At 39.7% G+C, this 21654-nt stretch overlaps 1 protein-coding gene across 3 annotated transcripts in view; it reads left to right on the forward strand.

The window, feature by feature from the left end:
* samd4a (sterile alpha motif domain containing 4A) overlaps positions 1-21654 on the forward strand; it is a 75770-nt gene that overhangs the window by 21470 nt on the left and 32646 nt on the right. For 2 of the 3 annotated variants that reach the window (XM_086294457.1, XM_086294458.1), the window contains exons 3-4: positions 16476-17051; positions 21154-21441. In XM_086294457.1, the coding sequence (XP_086150583.1) occupies positions 16476-17051; positions 21154-21441 (864 nt within the window). The remainder of the gene's footprint in view (positions 1-16475; positions 17052-21153; positions 21442-21654) is intronic. The other variant, XM_086294459.1, reaches the window with a different exon arrangement.

A 21654-nucleotide genomic window follows, 5' to 3' on the forward strand; every position in this document is an offset into this window, starting at 1 on the left:
CATTAGAAATTGCTGCATTCTTCAGCAGCAAGCCCTGTGGTATGCCAGCACATTCCCCACTGCTGAGCTGGAGAATCCACCCGGAAAGCAGGAGTAGGAACTTTTCCTCAATACCCACCACCCCTTACTTCCAATATCTACTACTCAGCCTTTCTTAACATCATTCTCCTTAAGTAACCCCCACTAGATCCTTTCTCAAGACTGCGTTTTATACAGATTATTTCCCTGGACACCGAAATTTTTGTGAATCCATATGTGTTGTTTTCTGTCCAGGATTTAATTTTTTCATGTGTCTGTGGTTTAAAAAGTTACTCTAGGACTTTTCACTCAAACATTTCTGTCTCCTCCCATCTTTTGTCTCTTCCATTGTTTCGTTTTTAGCCCTGTTGGTAGGTCCTTTCCTAGTTAAGTCCTGTTCTTTTTATTGTTGGTAAGCTCTCTCTTGTTTGTTGTCCTCTTGGTTGGTTAAGGAAACATGACGAACAAGACTACGTGTTGGATCAACAGCAGCTATAGCAAGCTGTCAGAAATGGGACAAAGTGAACCAGTCTTTTGTTTGTTTTGCTAACAGGAGAAGCACAGGATGGAGTTTAGAGGCCAAACTCGCAGATAAAGTCTTTAACAATGTGAGGCTTGTAGGATTTTTCTTAAACTAGATGCATTCCCTAGCCTAATTGCTTACACATCAGCTGTATCTGTGTTATCATTCCATCCTAAATGTAATCCTAATTTTAATTTAAAACCTCACTCTTTTTATTACAGAAATCATCAGACACCCACCAACTCATACACAATGTTCTTTTCCTCCCTTTCCTCACTGTTAATGCACAAATTCAAAGCTGGTGTCATTGTAAGGATGATTGGGATTTTGTGTCCCTTTACTAACCACTAATATAGGCTTATCTGTTGTGCTAGCTGCCTCGTTGTGGCTTTGTATGCTGTTGACCCATCTATATTTAGAATGAGTGGAATCATGTGCCTTCGTGTGTGTGTGTGTGTTCGTGCTCATTGGGGGAGTGTTTGCACATAACCAATGTGTAACAAATGAGCTAAATCAATCACATTGTTTCCATCACTGTTGCCTGTGTCTTGTGATCAAAGTTGGTTGTGAAGAGGACACACTGTGTCCAGCCTAGGGTCAGAGTTAAACTCCCCTTTCCAGGAGAGCCAGTTTTATTGGTATTAATTGAGCTGACTTCCTGTAGTTGTTTTTGCTATCCTGGCTGTTTGAAGTGTTATTTTCTTTTCTTTTAGAGCAGAAAAACTGTGCATCTCAAAGTAATGAGCCAATACTACCTTCCTATTTGTCAGTGATTAGAATCCTGTAGTGAACTACTCAGTCACTGGGCTGAAACTTGTAGTGCAGATGTTCAGTTTTATACCTTTAATTTGGACAAACTGAACCGAAGCTATGTTAGCAGCATAATGCGGTTGTTTCTGTCCTGGATGCAGTTTTCCGCTTTACCATTTATCTCGTCCATTTGTGCGATAAAAATAAATGCCCATATCCATTCTCTAGACTGTCACTATTTTCCTTCTCTGACACGCAAACTAAAATCAGCTGATTGTAGTGCGAGTGCAAGAACTGATAAGCGGGATTGATAGGCAGGCAGACTAACAATTCCAAGGAATTGGACTACTGGGAATCGGTTTTCTACAAGAACTGGTTCTTAATTCCCATCCCTATTGAATAGGCTGACATGCATTTATCTAAAGAAGAAACGAATACATCTTGAGTGGGATAAGTGGTTAATTAATTTGATTAATTATTAACAAATAAATGTCATAGCAATAAAACCCATTCTGATTCTGATTCTGATTCATGTTTCATTGGTTAAAATGTGCAATTTAAATAGACTGAAATCTCTCTAAAAGGCCAGTCTGTATTTAAAATGTCTACAAGAGACTGCTCTGCTTTTCCACAAAGATTTTTTTTTCTTGTGTTACTGTGGGGTTTTCCAGGGCTGTGGCTGTGTTGAGAAACATGTTCATGTCTTATTTTGTGAAAAGGGGCTTTAAGTTTCTGAAGTGGATACATTTGCTCACAGAATTGGAGTTGAACAGTCTTCTCAGAACAAGAGAGAACTTGTTGCATTCAGATTTGTGCTGTAGCTGGACAGTGTTGTATTGATAGACTTTGCTGAGGGAGATGTTTGGGGAAAAAAAGAGTCACACCCCTTACTCCAAACTGCTTTATTTTTTATGCAGGTTCCAGCCTTTCGATTTGCTGGTTATTGTTCGTTTACCATTCTTTAAATATGGTGGAACAGCCACATTAAAACATGAAGACAGCCAAATGTCTTCATGTTCCGCCATATTTAAAAAAAAAAACACTAGCAGGTAGGGCTGCTCAATTAATCGAATTTTAATCACGATTACGATCTGGGCTTTCAACGATCATTAAAAATGACCGAGCCGATTATTAGCCCCTCCCTCATTTATCCGCGACACCTTAAAGGCCGGTCCGTGAAAATATTGTCGGGCATAAACTGGTCCGTGGCGCAAAAAAGGTTGGAGACCGCTGATTAAGAGGACCCGAGGGAAGCTCGGAAAGCTAAGCAGAAGTTATTTGGAGAGGAGAGTGACTGCCGCTGATTGAAAAGAGAGGTAAAAAAAACTTCAGTGGTGTTGCACACTATTTTATATTATTTTTTTAAAGTCATTGTTAACCCTTTAAAGCCGGTCAGAGCAGCACGCTCCGTGTTGTGTAACTATTTTTAAATCCCTGTAGAACCGGAACCGTGTAAGCTAGCGCAATAATTTGTTTTGCATATGAAACCGGAGGAATTGTACTTACATCTGATGCCATCAGCTTGTCCTCGGTCACGGTTTCCTTCCACATAAAGCTTTGCAAATATTGCATTAAAAGCTCTTGCAGGAACAAAAACACAATATTCCAGAAACACGCTTTGCCGATCCGATCAGCTGTTCGTAACACTTCCCACAGTGAAAAAGACGTCAGCGCGAACTGTCGCATGTCCGCCATTTCCTGCCCGAAACCGGAAGTGACGTCATTTTCGCGGAAATTTGTAGTTTTTTACTTGTAGGCCTTAAAAGCCTATACTGGTCATGTTTGACCTTTCTGAATAGTTTCTGGGAGCTTAGAACTCAAATTGCACTGCTGGAAATAGTTTATTTTGATGCACCTGCTGTTTTCTTTGCAAATTTGCATCATAGGATTGTTTTTTCGTTTTTCCTGCAGTATATAAAAATTGGTGTATCTCCAAAATAAAACTATGAAGACACTCAAAATAAATTTCCTGTTGTTGTAAACTATTTTTTGCAACTTTTTTGTATTTAAAGTTTTGAGGGATAAACCTCTTAAATTTCTCCAAGTAGAAATATATGTAAAAAACAAAAAACAAAAACGATTTTCAATTTTTTTTGTAGTTTATTGCACTTTTTTGCAATTAATGTAGTTACTATGGACTTAATGCATACATATTATTAAAATATGGGCTATAACAGTTGCATAGCAAATTGAAATGCTCCCACAAACGGCACTACAACATGTAAAAAAAATAATATAAGCTCTGGCGGACTTGGTTCTATAGTAGGTCTTAAAGGGTTAAATAAATATCATCAAATAATCGCGATCTCAATTTCAGTGAAAATAATCGTGATTAGCATTTTTGCCATAATCGAGCAGCCCTACTAGCAGGATCACCAAGAACTTCACGTACTATATTGTGAATGGGAACAACTTCTTTGTGGCATGATTACTAACGATTTTTATGTAATAACAAGAATGTGATTGCAGGCTAATAAATAAAAACTGGTGTTGCGTATGTAGACTGTGCTCTTGTTACAGTGATCTCCTGTTTTTCCTTTCTGTGTATCTGTTGTACCTCCTGTGCCAGCACAGTGTCTGTGTTGTGGGAGAAAGGTGGGCAGTTTGATATGAGGTTGACAGTGGAGAAATTATACTATGAAGCAGGGCTGTGTTGAAAGCAGCACCTTTGTCTTGTTGCCAGAGAGGGTGTCAGAGGGCAGTGCCAGGGCAGGGATGGCACACAGAGTTCACATTGTTCACATCTGGGAAATGCTGTGTCAGCCTCTCTCCCTCTGAGCTTTCCCTGTGTGTTTGTGTCTGACTTTCTTTTTCAGCATTTCTTCGCAATGATTCATCATCTCCCAGCATGCCCACGACTGTGCCTACTAGTATAGGAGCAAAGCTAACATACCTATGTCTCATTTAAAATGACACAATGCGCTTCTATCATTTTGTTTTGTGTTGTTTTTATTGGTTGTCTCATTCTGATTGTCTCACGCCTCTCACATTTTTATTTTGGCTACACACACACACACACACACACACACACACACACACACACACACACACACACACACACACACACACACACACACACACAGTAGGTTGTTATTCATGGAGCTCCCTTGCATCTATTTACAGAAACAGGTGTCTGAGGTGTGTTTGTAGAGGTGAAGAAGTTCGTCATAGTTCCAGTGAAGCTCTCAGTGACTCTATAATGACTCATGTGGTGAGAGAGCGTGGATTCACTGTGGGAGGAACTGACCTCTTGACCTTTTAACCTTGGAGTAATTGCCCAGTAAGCTTGAAGTGGGATCCTGATTTCATGGTGTTAAGTTTTCCAAGCTTTGCTCAGTGTTTGTCTCCTTCTTTAGCCATGGAACACAAAAACACACACACACACACACACACCAAGCTTCTGGCTAGTGAATCGATCTGACAGTATGTATGTGTTAGTGGCATCCATTCATTGCTGATGTAAAACTCATTCTAGGTGTAGTCATCTGCATTGGAAGCGGGTTCATATAGTTATATCAACATTCTTCCAAACATTTGAATGATGTAAAATCTTCTTCTTTATATACAGATGTTTTTCAGTGTTTTGTTTTGTCTTTATATTGTAGTTTGTGGGAGAACAGGAAGCTTTTTGTGTTGTGAAGGGATGCATGGTAAAAGAAGCATGTACATCATTTTTAATCTCAAACAAAATTACTCTAACAATGTAGTATTTTTGATTTGTCTTTGACATGTTTGTTTGACACATTTTACTTGCTGGTGGTTAGTATTGCTTAGTCAGGCCTTGTTATGGACTCGTTATGTAAATTTTGATGGTTCTCTTAGTCTGCCCGAGTCAGTTCAAATATTTGACAAAAGATTACATTTATGTAATGATTACTTTTTAAGCTAGCTATGCACCACTACTTCTGTAAGTTTAACCAAAGTATTCAGGATTTCTGCTTTACATCTTAATGTTTTCCAGTCATTTGGATATAACTGAGTTTTAATCATGGAACAATTCCTGTTCCCAGATGGAGTAAGGCTTGTCTCATTCATAGGAATGAAAAATTACATCATCCTTGGAGCAGAGTGGAGTAACTCCAAGGCTCCCTTCACACACCTCACTCTCATTCCTTCCATCTATCCCCCCACCCCATCCCAAGTTTCTGCCTCCCTCTTACCCTACCTCCTCCCCCTTAGCTGTCTTACTCGAAGTGTAGGCTGTCTGTTTCTAGACAGTTTGGTCTGGTGCAGTATTTATTTCCATTCATGGCATCCATTCACATTAGCTGATCTCCTTACTAAAGGCATCTGAAACCCAGATCACTAAATCAAGCACTTGTGAGTGAGTGGGGCCAGCTTTGCTCACAGATGCAAAGAGAGAGTGTGGGTGGGGTTGGTCTGATGAGTGGAACAGAAAAATCTGAAGAGTCATTCATTTTTGATAGATTAGAATACTGATGGTGATCTACCAAAACATTAGGTAATTCACACACAGCAGTTCTCCTGCTGTTGAAAACATTGTATTAATTTTTAGAATAAAGAGTGATAGTGCACTCGGCTTCAAAACTTGAAAGGACATATAGTAGTGGTGCAATGGATCACGGTTGATCCGTAATCCGAACCGATCCCACTCCACGGTTCGGCACGCACGTGATCTGAAGATTCGAAAAAGAAGGGAGAAAAAAAAGTATGTGTATGGTGCACGTGGTGGGTCTGTCAAGCGATAGTTATGGCCAGCGCTAGCGGTCCAAGTGGAGGAGCAGAGGAGTTTGTGGTATTTAAGCAGCCCTTTGCTCCCCAATCCGACCGGGCTAAAGCTATTACAAAAGCTATTGGGGTGTTTAGCTTTAAGTTGTGGCTGAACTGTCCCAGGCATCTTCTGTTGCCCTAACTACTACAAATGGGTGGACCTCCAGGGCAACGGAAAGCTACGTGACCGTGACAGCTCATTATATCACAGCAGAATACGATATAATGAGCGGTATATATTATTGTAGGGTCTACCTTACAATATAAAGCGCCTTGAGGCGACTGTTGTTGTGATTTGGCGCTTTATAAATAAAATTGAATTGAGTGGTAGATACAAAGACTGTACTGGCCTATATTGTACCATAATTTTTTTTTTAATAATTGCGTGGAATGAGTCTTGAGTTGAATGTTTTTAACAGGCAAAAAATACTTCAATAAGTAAATGTTAAATTTTTGTCTTTTTATTCTTTTTTTTTGCTGATCCAAAAATTGATCCGATCTGTGACCTAAAACCGTGATCCAATCCGAACCGTGAAATTTTTGATCCGTTGCACCACTAACGTATAGGGTGCCCGGGATAGGAGAATATGGAAAAGAGAGAGCACTGGCTTACCTACATTTATTACATGACAAAAAGACCAACACACTAGGGCTGGGCGATATGGCCTAAAATTCATATCACGATATAATTTCAAGCATGTGCGGTAACGATATATATCACGATACAGTATATTCTTTTCTTCTGTATAACGTATTTTCCACACTATAAGGCACACTTAAAATCCTTTAATTTTCTCAAAAATTGAGAGTGTGCCTTATGTATGAATTCTGGTTGTGCTTACTGACCTCGAACAGATTTCTGCATGCAGAAATCTGTTAAAAAATGTTTTAGTACAACTTTGGTAAGCCGCACTGCTTGATTGATTGTCAGAGCATTACGGCTGCCTTGGTGAAAAGCTTCGGAGTAATCTGGGTCCAAAACTCCATCCAATTCAGGTCCCAAAGTCAAATGAACACTAAGAGTTAAAAACGGTCTAAATTATTCCATCTTTAATTAAATCATCAGCTTTGCTGCTTTATCGGGTGTAACAATTAAGTTTTACATCCATGCATCCATGAAAACAGAATTTATTAAATTTAACGGAGTTAGAAGTAAACAGGAAGTTAGCTCGCTAGTTTACACCTAAACATTTCATACCATGTTCTGACTGAGAGATTTTTGAAACGAATTAAAACGTACAGCTCTGCTACCACTTCCAACATAAATGAAGACAGAAAACTAAACACCAGTGCCGTTTGTAGGGTTACTGAAGTTCAACTACCTGGTATATAATGTTGTGCTACGTGATTGCTAGCGACACAGCTATAGTAGCATAACATTAGCACAGTGAAGCTGGAGGATGAACAGCAATTTTTTTTCCACTCGATAAAAGTTAACGTGAGGGATTCTGTTGGTTAGGGACAAATGCAATCGCATAGCAGGATGCTATACACGGGCCAAACTTCAGTCAGGAGAACAACTGAGATTATTAATCCACAATACAAGGTTAGTTATTAATATACTGCAACAACATGGGAATAGAGCAGCTGCGAGAGAATTCAGCATTAATGAATCAATGTTACGGAAGTGGAGGAAGCGCAGTTTTTGGCTTTCCCCATATTTCAACAGTGCTTGATCTCTTTGCTATGACTGTCGCCCACCATAATTTGCAGATGATAATGGTTTTAGCCGCTGCGATGCTTTCAACCAAAACAGGCGCAGCTTGATGACTTCAAATCTCTATTGTTGGCCAAATTTATATCGTTTCTATCGTATATCGTTTATCGCCCACCCCTACAACACAAGAGAGAGCTTTTATTTGTTCTGTGTATATTTTTCTATGTTCCTGTTTCTAGTAGTTTTGATATGCTGCTGGTTGTTACTATTTTGTTAAATTATGACAGTGTATTATGATGGTGATTATGCCCTCTGGCACTGGAGTCTCACCTGGGTTTTATGTTTTGATTGTCATTTGTCTTAAACTACACTGATGTTGGCTTATTGCGGAAACATATGTCTTTTAGCCTTTTTTTGTACTTGAAGTCTTTATTTGTTTTTAACATATAACCAAACAAAATAACAACAAAAAACAAACAAAACCAAAAAAAAAAAAGACTGCTTCCAATCCCATGGTTAATTCACCTTTGCATTTTGGGTATATTTTTAATAGTTACTAACATTCAGTACTCAAAAAAAAAAGGGACAATAAAATCGAATTCTTAAGTTATTCCTTTACTGAGTGCCTAAACAAACATACAACACAGCAAGCATAAAATTTAACAAAACATAATTACCCTGACAAAATAAAATCCATCAATCTCAGCCAAAAACACATGCCCATGATTTGTCAGAACCTCCATATTATCATTAATCCTAGCCAAGAACTTTTCATATGAAACCATTTTCAGCATATTTTCTTCTCACCTATTATATTCTGGAGGAACCCCTACCTTTATAACCACAAAAGGTAGGGGCCGATCCGCTAATAAGCACAGTCTTGGTGACAAGGGTATTGTCAAACCAATCCACCTTTCTATTTTGTCCAATACTTTTTGCCAAAAGGGATAAACTTTCCCACATTCCCAAATAGCATGCATAAATGTCCCTGGATCTGAGCTACATTTCCAGCATATATTATTGGGACTGATTCCCCATTCTATAAAGTTTAAAGGAGTTAAGTACCATCTGTGTATTAATTTGTACTGAGTAAATTTACCTCTGGCCTCTCTCATATATTTATTGGAGAATGACAAAATTCTACACCAATCTTCTTTAGAAATTACACAACTCAAATCTCTCTGCCATATAATCCTCAAGTTTTCACATATCCCCTTTTTTTAGATTGTTAAACAGCTGCTCTATGTGCTGTTCTGGACAATTATAAAAATCCCACCACCGTATTTGTGCTTTGAGTAAATTTTCCTTTGGTAATACAATCCCTTATTTGTAAATATTTCCAAAAATTATTTTCTCTTATCAAACCATATTTTTGTGTTAATTCAGCGAATGACATAAACACTCCCCCTGAGTAAAGATCACTTATCCTGTGTATGCCTTTGACTTTGGATTCCTTCCGGTACACTGTTTTTTTTTTTCCTAATTTGTACAGCAGTGTTGTGAGGTATAAGGTTGTCTTAAATGAGATGCTCCACACACCTTGTGCACCTCTACCCAGACAGCCTTAGAATGCCTGAGCACTAGGCTATCATGAAAGTCTGAGCCCTGTGAGAGAACATCCAAGGGTGTAAAAGGGCTCACTAGTTCCTGTTCGATTTTAATCCAGCTCAGCTCAGTCTGATCCTGTCCAGTGTTTTCCCAGTCTTGACATTTCAAATGCTAAATTATACAACTTCACATTTGGAAGGGCCATTCCCCCAGTGTCTTTAGAAGCCCACATTTACTTTATATTCACTCTTGGCTTCTTGTTATTCCATAAAAAATCTTTAATTAGCTTTTCAAATTGATTAAATATGTGTAAAGGAATTCTTACAGGTAACATCATGGAAACATAATTGAACTGTGGGGCCACCATCATTTTAATCACATTAATTTTACCCAATAATGTAAGATTCAATTTACCCCATTTATCCAGATTTGTTTTTATCTTTAGGAGGAGAGGTTCGATATTTGAAAGCATAATATCCTCTAATTTTGGGTTTAATATTCCTAAATACTTCATACCTTGAGGTAAATACTTAAAATTGAATGGAGTAATGTATCTAGAATGACATGATGCTGATAGTGGCATGCCTTCTGATTTGTACCAGTTTATCTTATAACCTGACAACCTTGAAAATGACTCAACTCATGTGTGTAGCACTGGTAGAGACTCAATGGGATCCGTTAATACTGCTAAGATGTCATTAGCATATAGAAATAACTTGTGCTCCATACTCCCTGCGTGAACACCTCTGATATCCCTGTTAGCTTGAATAGCTAAGGACAGTGGTTCCAGAAATATTGTGAAGAGCAGCGGGGACAAAGAACACCCCTGCTGGGTCCCGTGAGTGAGATGGAAAAACTCTGACACCAATCCATTTGTCAAAACTGCTGCCCTTGGGCTTGAATATACAGTTTGACCCAGTTACAAAATCATAGGCCCAAACCCAAACTTTGCATGGGTTGGCATAAGGAAGCCCCATTCTACCCAGCCAAAAGCCTTCTCGGCATCAAGAGAGAAGGCCGCAACAGGGGCTAGACTAGATTTGCTTTTGTGCATGAGATGAAGAAGTGATGATATCTGGTAATATTTGATCTAAGCGGAAGGCCAAAACCTTTGTCAAAATTTTGCAATCGACTCCTAAAAGGCTTACTGGCCGGTAATTTGCTGGGTCTGATATATCCCTATCCTTGGTAGGAATAAGGGAGATTAGTGCATCGTTAAATGTACTCTGTAAGGAGCCTATTTCTAGTGCCTCAAGATCAATTTTATGCAAGACTGGAGCTAAAATATCAATATATTTCTTATAATACTCAATCGGGAAGCCATCCAAACTTGGCGATTTCCCATTTTTCATTGATGAGATTGCAGCTCTGACCTCTTCTTCATTTATAGGCGCATCCAGTCTTGTTTTTTGTTCGTCAGAAAGAGTAGATAATTGTGGACCTGAAAAAAATGTCTTCACCTCCTCCTCATTAAGTGCACCAGCAGAAGTATACAAATCTTGATAAAATGATTTGAAAATTAAATTTATTTATTTTGATGAGGAGATTTATTTCACTTGGCTGTCTTTCTTAACTTAAATAATATATCTATGATTATCTTGCTGCTTCAATTGCCTCGCTAATAGTCTACCTTTCTTTTTACCACCTTCATAAAATTTTGGTTTAAGCCTAAATACGGCATATTCCACCTTTTTGTTATAAGTGTCATTCAGCTGGTATTTTAATTTACAGATAGTCTGGTATTTATCATTTGAGTATTGTCTTGTTAAATCCTTCTCCATTTCATGCATTTCTTTATCTAAAGTTTTTTCCCGTTCTAAATCACTTTTCTTAACTTTTGTCGCATATGTAATTATCTTTCTTCTTATGTATGCTTTAGACGCTTCCCAAACTGTGGCTACTTTGTGTGGAACCCATATTGATTTTGAAGAAAATTTTAAGATCTTTTGTTAATTCCTCACTAAAACTTTTGTTTTGCAACAACATCCTTTTTGTTCTGTGTTTAAATCAATTTACAACTCTACCGTGGTGTGATCACTAATCGCAATGGCACCAATCTCACAATCTACAACTGAATCTACCAAAGATTTTGATATTAAGGCGAAATCTATCCTTGAATACATTTTATGACAATTGGAGTAAAATGTATATTTCCTTGAACTAGGATTAACTAACCTCCAAATGTCTACTAGGCAAAGATCCTCCGTCAGCAATTGAATAGCCTGTCTGTCCCTGGGTGTAGACCTACCCCTGGGTTTGCTTTTATCAATTATCCCATCCATCACCTGGTTGATATCTCCGGCCAATATTACCTGCCCCTCACGATCACCTATTATCTTGTTAATTCTGTGAAGAAGAGGAAAAAAATAAAAAATAAAAAAAATAATCTGGTTTATTCTTTATTAGGTGCATAGATATTACACAAAACCATTCAAACCCCATTGATTAAAGCTTCCAAGCATATAGTGTGCCCTTCTTTATCATTATATTTTTTTCAACAACACAAAGCTTAATTTTAAATTAATAAGGTTCAAAACACCATTTTGTTTACTTGAGTATGAATTATGAAAAATGGAGCCCACCCAGTCTCTTTTAAACTTTTTTGCCTCTTCTTCTCCAGCAATGTGGGATTCCTGAATAAACGCTATATCTGTATGTTTATGTCAGAACCTTCCTCCTTTAATTGGTCCCCCACATCTTTTTATGTTCCACGATATTATTTTAGTATACCTGCTCATCTCTTTCTAATAAAAAATGGGGGAAGGACACTCCCTGTGCACTTTACAACACAACACAAATATATACATAGGCACTCAATATTACAAAACCCATCTGGTACCATCAAACTAGCTGTCTTAAAAAAGACAAACCTGAACAAAACAAACACCCTTTGCATAACAACCCAGAACAACGTTGCTAAGCAACCCCTCCCTCCCATTCTACCCAACCCTAACTAACTTTAACTTGAGTCACTAAACTTTCCTTGGTCCGTGAGACACGTTAACTGTCCCCGACAGCAGCACAGCTGCCGCAGCCCCGTTCTACCCATTGTTTATTTGTTACCTTAGTTTTTGTTTTTTTTTAATTCACACACATTTCTCCAATTTGTTACATTATGCTCTGCACTCCTAAGTCGACTCCTGCAGAAATTTCTCAGCCTCCTTTCCGTCTTTGAATATTTTCTTTTGTCACGTAAAAATAAGTGTTGCAGGATACACCAGCCTATGCTTCACTTGTAGCTCTCGGAGACGCTTCTTCACCGGGTTGAATGCTTTCCTCTTCTCCGCCAGCTCTCTTGTAACATCTTCAAAGAAGGAAAGCTTGGCGCCTTGCCAGTCGATTCCACGCTTCTCTCTGGCCACCCGTAGTACTTTCTCCGTGGCAGATGAACGTAGAAAGCGGACATGTATGGCCCTGGGAGGCTCGTTAGATTCTGGCATTGGTACAGGGGAACAATGCGCACATTCAATTTCAAATTCACTTCCATAAAGCTCAAGTGTTTTGGCCAGAAACTCTGTTACATTTTTATCCCCTTTCCCGGGTTCCTCCACGCCTCCTTTAAGTCCAATAATCTGTACATTGTTTCTCCTACTACGGTTTTCAAGGTCCTCCACTCTTGACCACAACACCTCCAACCTTTTCTCAGATTTGTCCACTGTTGCCTCAGTAAGCATGCTGGCATCTTCCATGTCTAATATACGGTGTTCCGCCTCTCCTAACCTCAATTTTATCTCCTCCACTGAATCTTTTAGTTCTTTAGTCGCTTCTTTAATAGTGGTGACATCTTTAGCTACGACCTGAAGAGTAGCATTCATTTTCTTAATTTTGTCCTTTTAGCTCTCGCTCCCCGTACCTTCCTCCGCTGCTGCTGGAGAGGCGGCATCAGATACAGGTGTGTTTTCGGGCGGCTCCGGAACGAGGCTAATGCTAGCTTGCTTCTTCCTCGTGGTAGCTCCTTTGGAAAAAGTTTGCTTTGTTATTACCTGCCTTTTTTTCAAAGGCTGTAATCCTTGAAAAACTTCAAAGTCGACAAGGGGTGTCCACTTTATGACTACAACTGAAGTGTACGTTTCCAAATTCAGAACATTAATCAACAGGCTTTAGGAGCAGCCATCTTCCTCGGCGGTCCCACGTGACTCCTGTCTTTTAGCCTTTTTAATAGATATAGGGACAGTTCTTTTTTTTTTTTTTTTTTTCTTTCAGAGAGTGGCCTATTTGTTTTCTATTGTAGAAACATCCCTTAAGGTATTATTGTGTTTCTGTGGCGACTACAGGTCACTGAGGGGTTGCAGAGGTGGGATTTCCTCTGTCAACAATTGATTGCAGGATTGGAAAGTCTAAAGAACTTTTGACCATTGTGTTGGGAGAAATTTTTGCCACCTACAGAACTCTGTTAATTTGAGTTTGGCAACAGAGCACAGATTTAGTTTTCAGAACAAATCTTAGATGAAAAGATGTCTGTCCAAATTAAAGGTATAAACTGAACAGTTGTCTCTCCTGCATATTTGCTGTTACTGTTAACTTGAAATGTGAAGGTCCCGACAGTGACCTTATATTTGGTGTCTCTTTTTTGGATGCTCTGCCTTAAATCCTACTAAATGTCTCATTATCAGGTAAAAATGAAAGGTTATAGATTATGAGAGAATTTTTATAAACCTGCTCTCTAAATAACAACAAGGAAGTCTAAAAGCAAACTAAATCGTCAAAATACATACCAGCCTGGAGTAAATGTGTGTATTCACCTGGTCATCTTTCATTAGGAGATTGTGGCGTGGGTGTGGTCTCTGGCCGGCTGCAGAGGAGGGGTGGCGCAGTGAGCTCCTGGGGCGGCGCAGAGGCGGGGTGAACAGGTGTGCTGGGATGTGAATGTGATTGTGACTCTTTATATGTTCACAGTGACAGTTGGAGAAAGGAGAGCGGACGTGATAGCGGAGCGGGAGTGTCTGTGTCCCATTGCAAGCCACAGTATTTTTACTGTTCAAATAAAGAACTGCTGTCACCACGTCTGTGTCTTGTATGTTTGTAAAGGGTCCAACTTCACAGAGATGTAAACACGAGCCTTGTTTAGGGGGCTTCAGGGTTTACGGGTCTTCCATCTGCCCAGTCAGAGCTGCATCTGTCCACTTGACAGGGCAGAGAGAGCTGTACATCACCACAGTAAGACCTTGGGATGTCTTTGAACAGGAGGATAAGCTGATGATTTTTTTTTCTTCTTCTTCTGTTCCCCCCCCCCCCCCCCACCTCATGTGTAGGATTTCAAAGTAAGACATGTTTTGTTAAGAATTACTACTGTGGACGGATCATACAGACGTGTCTCACAAGCCGGAAATGAAGCCGGCCTTCTTAGTGCCTCGTGTCTCTATTTGTGTGGCTGTCGGAGTTGTTGCCCTGACCTGTTTGTATCTATAGCCCTGGTCCAAGATGATAGGAATGGACCTCTTATGGCCTACTGACTGGGACAACAATAGAGCTCCATGACCTCCACGTTATGTCCAAAACTGTATGGCCTCCGTTAGCAATCTACAGACCTGGGTGTTTTTAGAAGGAACAAAATAGAACGATGATGGTGCGGGGTGCAGGGTCTGACATCATCTTGGTGTCTTCTATTTTCAGTCATACATGTGTTCACTAATTCATCTGTCTATCTATAAATTACATTCCCCTCTGCTGCTCCTTTAGATATCATAAAACAAATCTTACTTTAAGCTAGAGATGGCATGATACCACTTTTTTATGTCCGATACTGATATCATAAATTTGGATATCTGCCGATACCGATATGAATCCGATATAGTGTTGTTGTTTTTTTTGTTTTTTTTTATAAATCAATAAAATATTTTTTTTAATATCTTGCTGCATTTTATATAAGTTTATACTCAAGTTTAAATAAATAACAACACTAAAGCTATTCTGTTATACCTGTATGTTTTTAAAAAAAATAAAAAATACACTGCACCCAAAATATTTCATAGTTCAGCAACACTGATCAATCTAATAAACTTAAACCTACTCCATCCTCCCTATTCTGGTATTTTAAAGAGTACTTAGCAGAAATATTAAGCAACCCAACTAATAGGGTTGCAAACTCCCAGCAAAAAAAAAAAATAGGGAACCACCCTCCACCTCATGATGCTTAATCGATGTAATCAAATGTAATTTGATGCAGGGGGGGGGGAATGCACAGAAATAAATTATTTTTCAAGAATAATTAAATAGATTCAACATCTTTCTTCAACAGAATTGCAGAATTCACAGATGGTACTTTCCCAAAGGAAAAAGTACTATAGCTTACTAGGGTATATTAGACTTAACAGTTACTATATACAGTAATGGACTTCTATATATTTTACATCAGATTAAAACTTTGGGTGTAAGAGTCAGATAATTATTTATTAAACGCTAGACATTTTAAATGAGAATAAGAAAGAAAAGTATGTCTTTGTGCCCCATTTTCCCTGTTCATGCCTTATCGGCCCCCCTGGCTAAACTTTGCTAGATCCGCCCCTGCACAGTTACCAGCCGTCAGCTACGTAGAAAAAGATCCTCGAGTAGAAAGTAATATTAAATAAATTCTAACAACAGCTTATCAAGCTTAATAGTGCTGCTGTTGTTCAGCCGCTGGTTTCCTCTTTCTGGTGAGAAGTGGGCCAAAAACAAAGAAGAGAGACGGACTCCCGACAGAAAAGCCGATCAGCTGATCATTAAGCAGTTTCACGATTGAAGTAGCAGCAGGAGAGGGAGGGAGAGAGAGGCAGTCACTCCACATGTCTGTTGTTAAGCTTAACGTGGGAATGCTTTACAGACATTCAGAGATGAACTTACACACTTGCTTTACTTCTCTCTGGGATAAGTTCCTCGGAGATGAAATGCTGGTGAGGCTACAAAATACACACAGCTGCTCTATCACGTGATGCATACTGCTGCGACGTGCTACAGTTATGAGCCGAGTTATGCCGTGTAGCAAGTTTTGTGAGGTGCTTTTTTTTTTTTTTTTTTTTTTATATATATTTAATGGATCGGATTACATTTTTTATTTCTGGCCGATATCCGATCCAGTAATTTGGGTCAGTATCGGATCGATACGTAATATCGGATCGTCCATCTCTACTTTAAGCACTGTTTAAACTGGTGTGTGTGTGTGTGTGTGTGTGTGTGTGTGTGTGTGTGTGTGTGTGTGTGTGTGTGTGTGTGTGTATAATTTTTTTTTTTTTTTTATTAATTAATTTTCTCCTTCATTTTGTCCTGCAGGTATAATTAGCCAATGGCAGAGTGAGCCCAAGGAACGTGTCATCTCTCTCGTCCTTACCCATCTTCCGCTGCTCAAACCGGGAAACGTTGAAGCTAAGGGAGAATACATGCGCTTGCTGCCTCGCATCCTGGCCCACACGATCGAGCACGGCCATCACCTGGAGGAGTCTCGGCAGCTCCTTTCCTACGCCCTCATCCACCCCGCCACCTCCCCTGAAGACCGCGCTGCTCTGGCACTCTGGCTCAACCACCTGGAGGAGAGAGAGAGAGACTCATTGGAAAGGCCTCCTCCTGCCGGGCCTCACCATCACCACCAGTCTACACCTCCTTCGACCCTGACCTCATCTGGATCTTGCTCTTCTACCAACACCTCTTCATCAGGCATTCCCTACTTGCATCACCACCAACGTTATGGCTCAGATGACCGCCTCAATGGGTGGCAGAGCTCCAGGGATTCAGGAATAGGTGGAGGCTGGCATCAGCATGGCTGCGAAAATGGACACCTCCCTCTCTACCCATCATCCTCTGTGCCTGCAACCATCAATACTGTTGGAATTGGCGGAGGCAGTAACGCGAGTAAGTGAAAACCTGTCCTGTCTTTCCTGTTTCTTTCATAGGAGCCACAGACTGGTGCATTTAATGATGTAATAAATATTGTAATACAGTGGGTTACATTTCTGCAACATCCTGTAAAATCTTTGCTAATTTCAGATTTCAACTGATAACTTATTATTCATTTCCTTGTAATCTGTCAGGTAATTATTAAAATTATAGATGTTCATATTAAATACAGCAATAGTTTAAAATTATGAGATCAGCTTATATTCCCATGAGCCAAACGCTCAGGTTTGAAGCTTGTCTAAACCCTCTATTTAAATCAGAGAGAGTAGTTTCATAAGGGCCCACTAAAGAAATTGCACAAAAAGCACAAAAGCATCTATAACAAAGCACAAAAAAGGCAGGCCACATTTAAAAACAGTGTTTTTAAATACTTGTTTCATTATAAATAAATTAAACAAATGTATAAGAAACACTCTACACTGAACGTAAACAAGTACTGAGCAAATAGTCACAGCAGTTAATACACCCTGACCAGACCGAGTACACTCTGAAGAACCCACACAGCAACTACAGAGGCTGAGTGTTGGCTGGAAGACAACACATAGGGAGGGCTGGGCTGTTGGAATTGAACATAACTATGGTCAGAGCAGGATATTTCCAGACAAGAATGCAAGAGCTCTGTTTTTTTTCTTTTTCTTTTTTCTTTTCTTTTTTTTTCCTGGGAGATGAAAGAAACAGCTGAAGGTTTATAAATAAAGGCACATTTAAAGCTCTGCTTGCTGCTCCAAGAAAGATCCTCTTGTATGTTAGACTGCTAACAGCTTGGGTCCCAAACAAGATCATAGGATTTCACAACTGATAAAACTAGAGTTACCCCAGCTACCAGTACAGGATTGGTGACAACAGAGAGCATAGGTATATTTTCTTGTGTGTGTTTGGTTTTTTTTTTGTTTGTTTTTTTAATATAAATGTAAAATGATTAGAAGCATTGGACACACTCAAAGCAAATTGGTATTTATGTGTTGGCATTTAGAGTTATAGAATGATCACGGGGAGGTTGTTCTGGCATCAGAAAAAGTCAGTGTTTGGCTTAGGTATTTAATTTGAGTTATTAAAAATTATTTTTACATTGTTGGTCAACATGTGGTTATGTCTTCATCTGGTCACATTAAGGGGTATAGGAGTATCATGGTCCAACCACATCAACCTGTGTTCTACTGAGAGAACACCCTGATGACACCCCACCCATACTCTAAGCTTTAGTCCAAACCACAGCAGCACATACCACCCATCCTTTCCCTTGTAAGGCAGCCTTTGTGGCAGACTGTATTTAGGGAAAATGGCTAATATTTAGGGAGTGGAACTTGAAATGTTAGCTGGGCACCTATTTTAAACGGAGCCCATGAAGTCCTATACATAGCGCCAACAGTAAGAGCACCACATATAGGAGGAGGAGAGAGAGCCTGGACTATCGATGGCAGTTTACCCTGCCAGACAGGCGACACAAAAAAGTTGTTTGCTCTTCTCCACCTTTTCATTCTCTTCATCCACTTCAACAGTCTCAGGAAAATGTGTGATCCTAGAACTGTTTTGAGATGAAAGTATTGCTATTTTAGTAGTAATGGTAACCTTGGTTTGACCCCGTAAGAGTAGACTTCACTTACTAAGATGAAGAAATGAAGAGGAAAGGCTTTTCAAGCAAATGGATATCTTGGTCGATGGATTTACTTAAGTTATTTACACAGTGGAAAAACATTTCCTCAGGTCATTGAACAGGCATTGTTTAGTATGTTGCTTGGAGGTTGAAACTTCAGATATTAAATCTAAATAACTACTTATGTCACAGATGAGCTGTAGTTTATAGTGAGCAGGAAATTCTGATTTTGAGTACTCTAATAAAACAAGATGATTATGATTAATGTAAGCCCTAAAGAGGCATGTTGTGTGCTACTTTTTTTTTTTTTTTTTTTTTTTTTTTTTTGCCAACTATGGAATTTTTGAGGGCTCTATATAGAGGATAAATTTACACACTGAGAATGTACACTTGCATAAAATCCCAGGCAGAAAATGCAGTGCATGTATTAAACAGGCACAACATCATTTGAGATGCAGCACAAAGGGGAGATAAACCTGAGAGTCGTATGTATTTTCTGTTTTGCAAATGCAGCCGCATTCTTCCAATAGCACAAAAAACACTTCATTTTACTTTAATGTCTGAACTACTTTGTTTGGTCGCTTATTTCTTTGTTGTAACAATGCTTCTTGGCAATAACTGGTGTCATATTTGGAAATGCATTTGGCGATTGAGTGGAGTACATGGGTTGTGCCAATGGAAAAACTTGCCAAATCTTCTCTGCCACTGCCAAACAGCTTATTCAGCTATTGACTGTTGGTTTGAGATTCTGGAATCCCAGGTGCTGATAAACAGGTGTCCAATTAGTCTCTGATAAGCAGCACCTGTGAGCTTCGACCTTGCTACAGTGGAAAATTGGTGTCTGCTCCAGGCATGCCAAATTTGACTGATCTGGGTAGGGTGTGCCATAGGGGAACTTCAAGCTGATGTTCTGTAAAACAAAGATGCAGCACGATTTGAAGTGAGAGCTAGTACAGTCTCCCAATTGAAGTTCCATATAACAGGAAATGTTGGAGACAGGCTGCAAATTGGGCGTCCCAAGATGATGGCAGTCATCTACAGATTTGCAGTTAGGATGATATGGCCGATGGGTCTCTACCCAGATAATCCAGAACAGACTACACACAGCCCGTCTCATAGGGTGGTCGGGAGGCCTGCTATGACAGCCAGCCTGCGGAAGGATCATTATTGGGGTGGCTGTAGCTCAGGAGGTAGAGCAGGTCACCTACTGATTGGAAGGTTGGTGGTTTGATCCCTGGATCCTCTAGTCTGCATGCCAAGTATCCTTGGGCAAGAGACTAACCCCAAGTTGCTCTCTGATTCATCCATCGGAGTGTGAATGTGTGTGAATGTCGTTAGAAAAGCACTCAGTTTAGAGTCAGTGCTTGTGAGATTGGGTGTGTGTGGCATGTTGTATAGAGCGCTTTGAGTACTCCAAGAGAGTAGAAAAGCGGTCAATCAGTCCATCTGTCACTGTCGGACCCGTTAGCGCTGATGTCGGCAACATGTGCACCTTAACATGTCAAGGAATATTATGTTCATCTATGAGTACAAATTCTGCCTAAGACAATTGGAACTAAGAAGCAAAGCTTAGAAAAGAAGCTGTTGCTCAGCATGAGGAGGAGGTGCCATGGGGTTGTGGCTGTTCATGGTTCTTCCACATTATACTGAAGCACCTGGTTGCTACATGAATAAATTCTTAAATTGCTTCATTTCTTCAGACTTCAATCATCCATTCGAATAAACGACACCAAAGAAGGGTCAATAGCACAATAAACTGTTTGACAGTGGAAGAGTTAACAATTATCTGCATTAACTGTTCAGGATCTGCAGCTATTTTTGTACACAGTCCCCCATTTTTAGAAGCTAAGACATAATTGGGCAATTGACTGACCGAGGAGTTTCATGTTGTTGGTCTTTTATTTGGTAGCTATTTACTGGAACTCTCAATATGAGGTCCAAAGAGATGTTGATGCAAGTGAAGGTGGCCATTAATAGGCTGAAAAACCAAAATAAACCAATCAGAGACAGCAAAAAGTTTGAGTTGCCCAATCAGTAATCTGATACATTGATTTAAAAAAAAGAATGCACACACGAGCTCAGCAGCATCAAAACATAAACATTTAAAATGTTAGTTTGCCTAATTAATTTGAGGCACTGTGTACAAAAATAGCTGTAATTCCTAAACAGTTCATTAATTATTATTATTATTATTTTTTTTATTTAAAAAGCAAACAAAGAACAAAACAAACAAACCCTTGGATCCAACCTTAAGGTCTGGGCTCAAGTCACATATTGATTCAAGTCAACTGTGGTGGTGTACACAGTCATTGTCATTGTCCAAATACATATGGATTAGAAGCCTATAGATCGCCAAAATGTAAAGAAAATGACTTCATGTTCAGTGTTCTTGAACACAGGAGTGCGTGAACTATATAATGTTCCCAGTCAGTCTGAGTGACTAGTGGTGTTGTTGGTTTACAGTCCTTACAAGTGGAGGTGGCAGCCAACAGCACAGTCCCTTAAAGCGCTCAGTGTCCCTCACACCCCCCATGAGTGGCCCCAACAACCAGCTTCTGGGTCACGCATGGCTTTCCCAGGAAGATCTTCGGACTGCTAGAGGCCCAGCCCCAGACCACGCACCTCTCTCTCCACAAAGCAGCATCGCCTCCTCTGGCAGTGGAGGCAGTGAGCATCTGGAGGATGCTGGTTTAGGAGGAGGTTCAGGTCTGCATCGCAGTTCCTTTCATGAAGAGGGCAGTGGCATGAGGGGTGAGTAAGAAAGAGACCTGTTCAATATTCGTGACCTACTGGATTATGGCAAACATTGGAGTGAGGTGGCTGACTCGCAGTCGAAATGCGCATAGATGGATAACAGTTTCAAGGGAATAAGGAGAACTCCCGAAATAGCAATGCCAACTCTGGGACAGAGTCACTAGATATTGGATTTTAAGATAACTTTATAGATTTAATTTCCAAGAATCA

Source organism: Aulonocara sp. 'chitande type north' Nkhata Bay, linkage group LG1 (genome assembly GCF_057382095.1).
Source record: "Aulonocara sp. 'chitande type north' Nkhata Bay isolate Kocher_YH1m ecotype deep benthic linkage group LG1, A_spYH_male_GT1.1, whole genome shotgun sequence".
Classification (NCBI taxonomy): Eukaryota; Metazoa; Chordata; class Actinopteri; order Cichliformes; family Cichlidae; genus Aulonocara; species Aulonocara sp. 'chitande type north' Nkhata Bay.